The sequence below is a fragment of the Cheilinus undulatus genome, linkage group 18 (assembly GCF_018320785.1).
Source record: "Cheilinus undulatus linkage group 18, ASM1832078v1, whole genome shotgun sequence".
In the NCBI taxonomy this organism is placed as follows: domain Eukaryota; kingdom Metazoa; phylum Chordata; class Actinopteri; order Labriformes; family Labridae; genus Cheilinus; species Cheilinus undulatus.
Genome location: NC_054882.1, coordinates 23,237,717 through 23,249,172, shown reverse-complemented (window position 1 = coordinate 23,249,172; position 11,456 = coordinate 23,237,717). Strand labels below are relative to the sequence as shown.

At 36.5% G+C, this 11,456-nt stretch overlaps 1 protein-coding gene across 1 annotated transcript; it reads right to left on the bottom strand.

Moving 5' to 3' along the window:
• Positions 1–1,792: 1,792 nt before the first annotated feature.
• Positions 1,793–3,794, bottom strand: cga (glycoprotein hormones, alpha polypeptide). The gene is made up of 4 exons (XM_041812738.1): positions 3,772–3,794; positions 3,555–3,666; positions 3,286–3,470; positions 1,793–2,059 (listed from the first exon to the last, which is right to left on the bottom strand). Exons 1-4 carry the CDS (start codon positions 3,775–3,777, stop codon positions 1,985–1,987), a joined length of 378 nt encoding a protein of 125 aa, XP_041668672.1. The 5' UTR covers positions 3,778–3,794; the 3' UTR covers positions 1,793–1,984.
• Positions 3,795–11,456: the final 7,662 nt, after the last annotated feature.

Here is an 11,456-nt window from a genome sequence, read left to right as displayed (position 1 = left end):
TCATTCTAACCCCTTTTTGCCACTTCTAACCCATTTATTTATTTTTTATTAATTTAACCAGATAAAGACCCATCGAAATCAGGATCTCTTTTACAAGGGTGGCCTGTGATCAACAGCACACCTAACAATGAATAATACATTTCTGAGACAGATTACAGCAATGAGAGATTATTTTTAAAAAATGGTCTCACAATGTCCATCATTTAAGACAGAATGAAAGGCTTTAAGTGAAATGGTTCTGACAGTTTCAGATAAGTTTGGAGAGTAACCCCTGCAGAGGGGGCAGCAAAACTAAATAGCTTTTTCCCATTTTAATCCTGACACAAGGAAAATGTCACTAGAATAAAAGGCATAATGGTTTTTATTTCTTTGAAGAAGAGTAGATAAATAAGAGGGAAGTAAGCCAAGAAGGGCCTTTTAAGTCAGAGACAAACAACAAGTATACCTGCAATGATGAGTGAGGCAACTGCAACCACTGACAACCAGAGATAAACAGTATTCAAAGACTGTCAACTTTTGGCTGAAGCACTCATATACAGAACATCACCATAATCAAGTAAAGGTCAAAAGGTTGCTGATATAAGACGCTTGCGCACTCTGAGAGAGAAGACTTTATTTCTATAATAGAAACCCAGTTTCACCCTTAGTTTGGTGACCAAATTGGCAATGTGTGTTTCCTCTACTTGGTTTTCTGCCACCCTGACATTTCTGTAGATCATGGCTTACCTTTGAAGTTAACATTACTTTCCATTGTTCCATTATTTCACATTGTTTCCATCACCAATAAAGGCTTTATTTGTACTACAGCAAAAATAAATAAAATATTTTTTGTTGCCTTTATAAGAGTGGTTATTATTCAGGTTACAAATGAAATATGGTCACATCTTAACTTTACAATTAATCAGGATTTTGCTGACCTCCATGGGCCCCCAGTATGGCTGGGCCCCAGAAAGCCCTGCCCTTTGTCCATCTTATGAATGGCCATGTGACCAAGACCACGATGGTCACTCTGACTGAGCTCCAGAGATTCTGTGTGGAAATGGGACAGAGTTCCAGAAGGACAACCATCACTGCAGCCCTCCCTGATCGGGGCTTTATGGTACATAAAGACGAAAGCCTCTCCTCAGTGCGAAACACACAAAAGCCCACTTGGCTTGCATGTGGAGTTTTTGCCAAACTCAGAGCAGGCTTTTATGTGTTTCACACATGTTAACTTTTAGCCCCTGAATGGGGCTAAATTAGTTTTCAGAAGCAATTCTTACACGAAACCCTACATATCATCACCCAGAGTGCATTGCACAACAATGGCATCCTGCATGTGAATCAGATTTTAAATGTTCTCAAAATCTAGAAATCTACTGTTTCTTTGTGCACCATACATCCACAAGACACTTACTCTGATCCAGCAAGGTCAATATTTCTTAATATGAATGATTCCTTTTGAATTTAGAAAGCTGAACTTGTTTTATATTAATAAATCTAATATTCTATTGCAGTTTAGAGATCGTTAAAGAGCCTATTACCAGAAATTTGATATTTCCCTCCAAGAAAGCACATTTCTTAAATGACAGCAGAAGTTTTTCAGTCAATTTTTTGCTCCCAACTCTGATTATAGATGAAGGGTTTCGATTGCACAAGTGATTTATGAGGATCCCTTTTGTTTTTACTTGCATAATGTGGTAGTTTGTCAGAGTACAACCATAGTAGACACTAACACACAAACTCACTCTCACTTAAATCTCCCATATTTCAGTACAAAACACAAAATAAAATGACAACATTTGAGTGAATATTTAATTGCTTTTTAGTCTACAATTTTTCATATTTGTCTATCCATGCAAAAATGTAGGCTAATAAATACACATCACAGACATCTGCCAACACAAGAGTATACATTTAAAACAAAGATTAGCCTGTGCATATTAAAAAGAGCTTCATTTACTGCCAAGCTGAGTGCTACAGAAAGGTCTCCACTTCCCATCTGTCATATCTTATGAAAGTAACAGGTGCTGCAGTGACATTCGGTGTGGTTTCTCACTCGTACGCCGAACACCTCGGTCTGAAAGGAGAACAGATGAGGAAAGAGAAAGAACAGGATGTATTAATAAAGCCCCAGAGCAGTGAATATGATGGAAGTTTACTTTCAGCAGTGTGACGTGTCTGCACTTCTTAATTAATTCATGCAAAAGGTTGGATCCCAGTTTTTCAAGCTTGTCTTTAAACTAAATGTTAAACTAGCAAAATAAACACAGAAACACTGTCTTGTTTTATCATTTTTTTCTTCTGATAATGGACAATCAAAGCTCTGTTTCTAATGTGATTACAATAAAGCTTAAAGAGGACAAAACAAACCGGATCAATCAAAATGTAACTAAGGCTACATTAAATGGCACAGAGTCGATTATAAAAAGAACAAATCATCCAAATTCTGACTCTTATTTTAATCACAGTATTAACAGATTCATCATTGTAGATAATTGTTTTATTAGCGCAAACTGAAAGCATTTCTTTTTAAATATCTTTTTCCTGACTATCTTTAAGCCTTTTTGCCTCTATCGATGGATCAACTGAGGACAGAAATGAGAGAGAGAGAGAGATAAAGCTTTCTGTGGTAAAATACCTCACTGCATATGCACATTTGCGCTAAGTAATCTATTCTATCAGTGGTAACTTAAATCTCAGTTGCAAAATACCTCACGTCATAGGCACATTTTCACTAATCAACTATCTTATACTATCCTGTCTACATCCCTGCATATTGAATACTTCTGATCATGTCTAGTCAGCATTCTTGCTCCATTTGCACATCTTACAACGATACTATTAATGCACACGGACTTGTGTGTACCAGAAAAAAATACACATGAAACACTATAACCTTTACATCATCTGTGCCAAATAGGACATCAACTTTTATTGCGATGGAACAAGTCAGCCTATTGACACTAAATATTAAACTTTTAGCTTTTTGTGCTACACTTTAATTGTATGAAAATTGCTACAAATGAAGTCTGATAGATTGATTGATATTGTCTGAGCTTTTCTAGTTTCACATTAAAGTTTACCATAGTACTATCTTAGCTCTACTTGGCTTTGTTTGCCTTTGTCGGCATTTCAAAACCAAGAAACAATTCAACATCCAAACACAAATAACCCCCCAAAGCTATAGATCTATCTATATGTAAATAAAACTAAATAAAAACATTAACTTCCATCTTCACTCACAGTTCTTTAACAGCAGGGATATTGGGAATTATTTATAGGTTTTTAATCCCGCATCTGTACCTCATAGCTGTGCTTGGCCACACAGCACGTTGCTTCCGAGGTGATGTTCTTGGGTATGGTCATTGTCTTCATGGCCTTGAGAGGCGTTGGGTATGCTCTGGAAAAGCAGCAGCCCATGCACTGATAGAGAGGACGATCAACAGAGAAAACACCATTCTTTCTAAGCGAGCACTCCTCACAGCCCACTGCAGAGAGGTAAAAGATATGTATTATAGTTAGAATCAAAAGCTTAAGCTCATAGAAAGTTTAGGATGCAGAACAAATCTTACTGTTTGCTAGTTCACTGTTGGGGTAGGAATCAGCTACATAAAGAAGAAAAGACAACAGAAGAAGAGAGAGACCGGCTGATTTCACTGAGCCCATAGCGGTTGCAGCAGTAACCTGATATCACAGAGACAAAGAGGGAACTGTCGATCAAAAACACGTCAAATGAAAGCATGCCCTAAGATAGAGAAAGAGTGTTACTATATTCAGAGAGAGTCCCACCTTCATTTTGTGTCTTTGTGCAGGCCGGTTTTATTGAGGACTTCTACTTCCCTCCAGGTAGATTTATAGCTCCTGTCCTGTGGGCAGATTGTGACCACTTCCTGGATTAAGTGAAGTCTGCTGACCTTATCAATGATCTAAGTGACTCACTGAGCTTTTTGCAACCTTCCCCATAATCCCTCAAGAGCTCAAAAGATAAGAGCAAACAGTGGAAACATACATCCATCATCCTTCCATCCTGACTATGAATGCTGCTTTAATCCCGGGATTCCAGTTACCTGGTAACTGGAGGTTGCCATTATTATTATTTGCAGCGTCATAGAAAAATGAGGGCTATTAGTTTGATTTTGATCTTGTCTATTATAGTTTTCTGCTGATAAAATGCTTAGGGCCACAAGTGACCTCAAGTTGGATTTAACATACTAAGAGCAATGTGAAAAAGAACACTTTAAAGCAAAAATGCCCTCGGTCATTGTTCTGGTGAGATTCTCACAAGAACACTGACCTGAACAGAATCAAGTGAGGCCTGCAGGTCCTCAGATGTTCTGGGTTCTTTTGTGACCTCCTGAATGAGCCAATGTTGCACTCTTGGAGCAATTTTGGTTGGCTGGCCTCTCCAGGGAAGGTTCAGCAGTGTTCCAAGTTTTCTCCATTTGTGGAAAGTGGCTCTCACTGACCTGAACACAGTCGAGTGAGGCCTGCAGGTCCTCAGATGTTCTGGGTTCTTTTGTGACCTGGATGAGTCGCTGATGCACTGTTGGAGTTAATTTGGTCGGCCGGCTTCTCCTGGGAAGGTTTAGCACTGTTCCAAATTTTCTCCATTTGTGGATAATGGCTCTCACTGACCTTAACCGAGTCAAGAAAGGCCGGCATATCTTCAGATGTTCTGGGCTCTTTTGTGGCCTTCTGGATGAGTCGTCAATGCATTTGTGGATAATGGTTCTCACGTCTGTTTACTGCAGTACCAAAGCCTTAGAAATGGCTTTACAACCCTTTCCAGACTGATAAATGTCAATGACATATCTGCTGTTGAATTTCTATAGATGGTGCCATTATGTGTTACTTTTTGAGATCATTTAGCCTACTTAACTTTGTCAGACAGATTCTATTTAAGGTCATTCTGGATCCAGCAGGTCTGGATGTAATCAGGCCTGGGTGTGGTTAGGGAAATTAGATTCAGCTTTCCAAAAACATCTGGTTAATTCATGATTAAACAACGGGGATTAACTTTTTCACATAGGGCCAGGTAGGTTTGGATGGCTTATTTCCTTAATAAAGGAAATCATTATACGAAAACTGCATTTTGTGTTTACTCCTTTGTAATATTAAATTTTGTTTAATGATCTGAAACATTTAAAAACAACAAATATGCAAAAAAAAAAAAAAATAAGAATGGAGAAATACTATTTCAAGGCACTGCGCACGTAAGAGTTAAACAGTCTCCAACCACATAGGTGTTTTAGTACGATGTCATGAAATTTGTTTGATACATTTGACTCTAAAAAGGAAGCAGAAGAAAATTTTCTGGACAGGACAGGGTCCATCAAATATTCACAAATCAAATATTCCTCAGAGTAACTTTAAAATCACACCATTTATGAAAAAAGGCATTTTTCTTCATTGCAATGTAAAAGATGTGAAAGTTATAGAAATCTTTTATTAACTTCTTTAGATTAACCTTTTCTGTTTTTCTGATGTTTGTCTTGGATCTTTTAATTGTTTTTTTTTTCTAGCATGTAAACATAATTGTTTTATAAAGCAACCATTATTATAAAGAAAGCAATTAATTGCAACACTACATCTGCAAATAGATGTGGCTCAGAGTCTGATACTGGAAACATTTGTATTCTGTTTCTGCTACACAAACTGATGCACTCCATCAGATTTTGAGAGGCATCTGGCTGCAGACGTCTGTGGTGGAGAGACCTTGACCATGAGGTGGATAGTGACGTGCTAACCTTTGTTGGTTTTTCCTTAGTTTATGGTGTGTGCGTTTTATTTGTATTTTATCCCCCTCCCCTGTACACTAAACCTAACCTGTAGGGTTCAGGTGTCTAACCCTAACCCCCTTTGGGTTTTCCTTAGATCTAAAATTATTTTCCTGGGCACATTTATTCATAAAATTCTGCTGTTGTGAAAAAAAAAACTTAGTGTAGCCTCTGAAAGTGAGCTGCAAATATACAAGGTTAAGGCTGCTCCATTGGAGAGGCCTGAAACCACATCTTCAAGCAGATTTCTGATTTTTTTTCACTTTTGAAATGCTGATATTTCCTGTTTAAAATGTTTTTTTTTTTAAACAAACATCACTTTTTAGTCGAATCCAGTTTAACCTAACTCTACATACTGATAATTCAATAATCGTTTTTCATGTTTCATTAGTTTTTATTTGTTAGTTTTTACCTTTTGCTTTTCAGTCATTTTTCCTGCTATTTTCTTAGTTTAGTTTAGTTTTAATTTTGAAAAAATACTTTGTTTTAGTTCAGCTTTTATTAGTTTTAGTGTTGGTTTTATTTTTTCAGCAGTATGGGACATCTGTTTCAGGCCAGACCCAAAATTACTCTTCACTTTTCATTTCATTTATTCAATTTTGATGTTTGTGCACAACTCAAGACCTAAAATTAACCACTGTGTGAAGTCTGACAGTCTGCTTCTGTCAGAGACTAAAACTAAAGAGATTTTGTCTCCAGTTTAATTTAATTTTAGTTTTGTCAGCACAGAATTTTATTTCTCATTTTTCTCATAAAGCTCAGTTTTTATTTCTTTCAGTTAACTACAACGATTTTTACCTTTAGTTTTAGTTATTTAATAAGTTTTAGTAAACTAATAACCTTGTGGTGGAGTCTCTGAACCATATTCTGACACAACTGCCAACCATGATGAGGAATCATTTAATCAATTACTGGATGGAAGTGATGAATGAATGGACATGTGTTGTTAAGGAGTATTTATCCTTCCACCCCAGTGTCCAGATGTCACGGATGAATATTAACTTGTTATGTGATTTTTTTCCCTGATTGTTTACTTAAGAGCCCACATCCTGTGTCCTTGGTTGTGCTGGAGATAAATCCTTGGCCTAAAGCTCAAAATTCAACACTGATGATGACTACATTTTAAAACAGATGTTTGAGGCTCCTTTAAAGCTTCTAATTATTCAATTTTTACTCTTCTTCTCAGAACTTTAGAAATGTATTTCAAACCATATATGTGGTGCTTGTCATCATGTTGTTGATTCCTGATCTGCATGGTTGCAGAATATTGTAGGACAAGTTACAAAGAATGCAGTTGACAAAACATTTTCACCAACATCATCTAATGATATGGATTTTCTAATCATTCAACTATCCCTGTTTTTTCCTGATTTTCTTCTTTCTCACTCTTCTCTTTTTTCTTCCTGTATGCTCATAATTTCATAAAGTCTGATTATTTTGTAAGTCTCTGTATTCTTGAACACTACATTTGATATGACTATTGTGCAGCACTTGTGTCATACACTGTATGGACAAAGTACACGACTGCCTGACCATAACACCAGCAAGGACTGCAATGATATATCCAAACACATGTCCTAAGATGGAGTTGGCCCTCCTTTTGCAGCTATAACAGCTTCCACTCTTCTTGGCAGGCTTTCCAAAATATTATGGAGTATTTCTGTGGGAATTTGTGCCCATACATTCTGTAGAGCATTTATGAGGTCAAGGACATGAAGGCCTGGCTCACAATCTCCGTTCCAGTTCATCCCAAAGGTGCTCATTTGGGCTGAGGGCAGGGCTCTGAGTGGTACTTCCACACCAAACTCATCAAACCAGGTCTTTATAGTCCTTGCTTTGTGCATTGGGGCACAGTCATGTTAGAACAGAAAAGGGCCTTCACCAAACTGTTGCCACAAAGTTGGAGGCATAGCATTGTCCTGAATGTCTTGGTATGCTGAAACATTAAGATTGGCTTTCACTGGAGATAAGGGGCCAAGCCCAAACCCTGAAAAACAGCCACATACACTGCCTGGCCAAAAAAAAAGTCGCCACCTGGGTTTAACTAAGCAAATAGGTACAAGCCTCCTGTTGGATAATAACTGCATGGGCGATTATCTTTCAGCTGGCAACAAGTTATTTAACCACAGCTGATGCAATGAGTAACTTCTCATTTCTTAAACAATGGATTTTTTCTTCCCTAATGGCACGGGCATATTCCAAGATGACAATGCCAGGATTCATCGGGCTCAAATTGTGAAAGAGTGGTTCAGGGAGCATGAGACATCATTTTCACGCATGGATTGGCCACCACAGAGTCCAGACCTTAACCCCATTGAGAATCTTTGGGATGTGCTGGAGAAGGCTTTGCACAGTGGTCAGACTCTCCCATCATCAATATTAAAATTAATGCAACACTGGATGGAAATAAATCTTGTGACATCGCAGAAGCTTATCGAAACAATGCCACAGCGAATGCGTGCTGTAATCAAAGCTAAAGGCGGTCCAACGAAATATTAGAGTGTGGGACCTTTTTTTGGTGGTGACGTTTTTTTTGGCCAGGCAGTGTATTATCTCTACTCCACCAGACTTCACAGTTGGCACAATGCAGTCAGACAGGTAACGTCATCCTGGCATTTGCCAAACCCAGACTTGACTTGACTGCTAAGTACGGTGCTTAGTTTATATTCATAATTAATCATCAATCAATGCATGAGCAAGCAGACTACATTTGAATCATGTGTTTAAGTCATTTAATAATGTAAATGTGTTAAATTAATGAAAATACAATAACATGATTTTAAGCTGGCATATCAGCACTCAGATATGCATAAAAGTGCTCTGGAGTGTCCTTGGATGCTGTTTTAAGCTTCAACAAATTTGTCTTAATTTTAACATTTTTAATCACTTCTAATTTTAGTCTTAATCTGAAGGATTAAAGTGTTGATTTTAGTCACTTCAAGTCATTTGTACCCTTTATAGTCTTCGTCAAGTTTTAGTGAACAAAAAAATCATACCTGTCTGTTTTAAGCACCTTACAGAGTAATTTCTCAAGATCTCTGCAAAATTGGCCAAAATTTACATATAATGAATGATAGAAAAAGAGGGTGTAAAAACACATCAGTTATGCCCCTTCTATTTTCCACATCATGTATTTTGGTCCAATCATGCTCAAATAGCAATATATTAAATTAAACATGTGATGCTGACATTTTCTAAGGGAACTTTGGGTTGCAATTTGACGTAAGGGTGACTGGTGGGTCCTGAGGCTGGACCAGTTGAGAACTGCTGGTTAAGAGGGCTTGAAGAACAAATGTACTATTAGTAACGGTCGGGGAATGAGTGAAAGCAAAACCATTCACTCACCATAAAGCTTTGTTCTTCAGTGGCGTACTGAACCAACCCCACAGCAGAGTTTACAAGCATTACACACAGCTACAGAGGAATTAACAAAATCTTGTCATTCATGGTCTTGTTTTCTTTTGTAGGTGTAAGAGGCATCAGTATTAGCACTTTGCAACTAATTAATCACAACTACTCACATTCAAACCACTAATATGAGAAGGATTGCATTACAGGTAGATTCGATAAATAACAATAGTAATAAAACAATCTAAAATAATGTTCTTTTGGAACTTTTCACAAGCCTTTAATTCAGCAACTTTTATATTCAGCAGAACGGTTGCACATACTGGCAGACGCAGACAGGAGGGGAGACCTTAGGGATTGACAAAATGATAAAAACTGAGAAAAACTAATGCATGCAAAAATACACTTATTTACAACATTAAATATAGTGTGCATATTTTATGCCTTTGCAAAATAAATAAAAACACCCAAATGTGGAATTTAAGAAATTTAAGAGGTGCCGGGTGGTGTTGTGTTTGTTGCTTGTTACACAGCGGCACTCTCTCCACATGGTGGCATGAGAGATCTCTGCTACAGACAGCATCATGGCACTTATCTCATTCAAGAGTTCATGGTGGCCATATTACAGCAAAGGTGGAAGAATTAAAGCAAGCATGGTCAGAGAGAAATATTTCAAAGTAATATATAAATATTTAAATACATAAATGTTATTAAACTTGATCATTTTAAAGTTTGTAAGATTTTGTCCTGGAATTTAAAAGTTGTTCAATGTCAGGAGGCACCTATAATCATGGGACTTTTATTTTGAAATTAACTGATAAAAACAGATTGCAGCATAACTGATCATCCATGATTCCAGCTGACACTCGTGGCCAGGCGAAATGGTTTGTAGATCCTGCTCGAATAAAGATAAAAACGTTTATTTCAGTCAAAGGTGGGTGGGAACACTTCCATGTCAGGTGATACAACCGATGTAAAACTACTAAATATTTACTCTACCATGAAACTCTTGATTTTATTTTAAAAATATACATGTCAACTTTCAAACAAGAGTGAAAATAACAACATGTTTAATTTTCCTCTGTTTTCCATGCTAATTAGGTAAATTTTCTTGAGATCTTGACTTTTTATCTCATTACAAGATAAAAATGCTTGCTGTGAAAATAAATCCTTAAGCCTAAAAAAAAAAAAAAGTTATCCCAGGAAACCCAATGTTGTTATCCCAAGACAAAAAGATAGGCTAACTAAATTGATATATCAAGAATACTACCAAAATGTGCTCATATTCACAGGGAAACTGAACAAAAACAAGTACGTATGCATGTCCTTGAAGGGCTTCCATACAAATAATAGTAAAATGTTAGGAGCATTTTATTACAAACACACACAAAAAGTACATGACTATCGTACTCAGTTACGCACAGTTAATGTGGTAAGAAATTATTAAAGTAAAGTAAAAATACGGGTCTATACATCTACTCAAGTATAAGTAAAAAGTACTTTATTTAAAGTTTACTTTGAGTACTGGTAGCAGGGTTGAATTAGTTCTGAAAAAAGTCTGAAATAATGATAATAATAAAAAAAAAACATGAAGAGTAAGATTTTTGCAAACTATTCAAGAAAAAAAGATGTTTCAGTGTTTGAATGATGTGTAGACCATAAGAGTGCTGATGCAAAAAAATTGTATGAAGCTGTTTTTCCTTACTGGCAGTAACAATCAATATGGGAATATGGATATCCAATCAGTTTTTTTAAGGTAGCTAGTTAAAATGTAAGGAAAAAAGTAAAATTACTGATTTAAAAATATACTCAAAAAAACAAAACAGGTACAGTTTTTTGATTAAATGTAATTAGTCACTTTTCACCCTTGCACACGACTTACTTTTACCAATACTTGAAAAAAAAAAAAATATATATATATATATATATATATATATATATATATATATATATATATATATGTATATGTGTGTGTATAGTACATAGTATACAGTACTATAGCACTACTATGAGTAGTTTTACTCACTCAAAAAAAATTTTCATAAGTTGTAAGTTTTCCACTCTTACTGTGTAACTAACTAACTCTTTTAGGCCACCATACAATAATTTTTGGGTTCTTTTTAAGTATACACTCTGTAGACATCTTCCTTTGTTCATGTGGCAGGACTATGTTAAATCTATGAAAAGGGTGACACGGTGTGGTGGAAAGTGGGACCTACCTCGGTTCTTCAGTTAGCCACTCTGCTGAAATAGTGCAAGTGTTGGTCCACTTTAGCCACCGTACAGAGGGCATGTAGTTTGGGACTTTGCCATATGTAGACTTGATTTAGACAATACTTTAACCAAGAA

Coding starts and splice junctions, on each gene's coding strand:
- cga (XM_041812738.1), bottom strand. Junction 3,471..3,554: donor CAACAGTGAACTAGCAAACA/GTAAGATTTGTT, acceptor ACCTCTCTGCAG/TGGGCTGTGAGGAGTGCTCG. Junction 2,060..3,285: donor TGGCCAAGCACAGCTATGAG/GTACAGATGCGG, acceptor TTCTCCTTTCAG/ACCGAGGTGTTCGGCGTACG.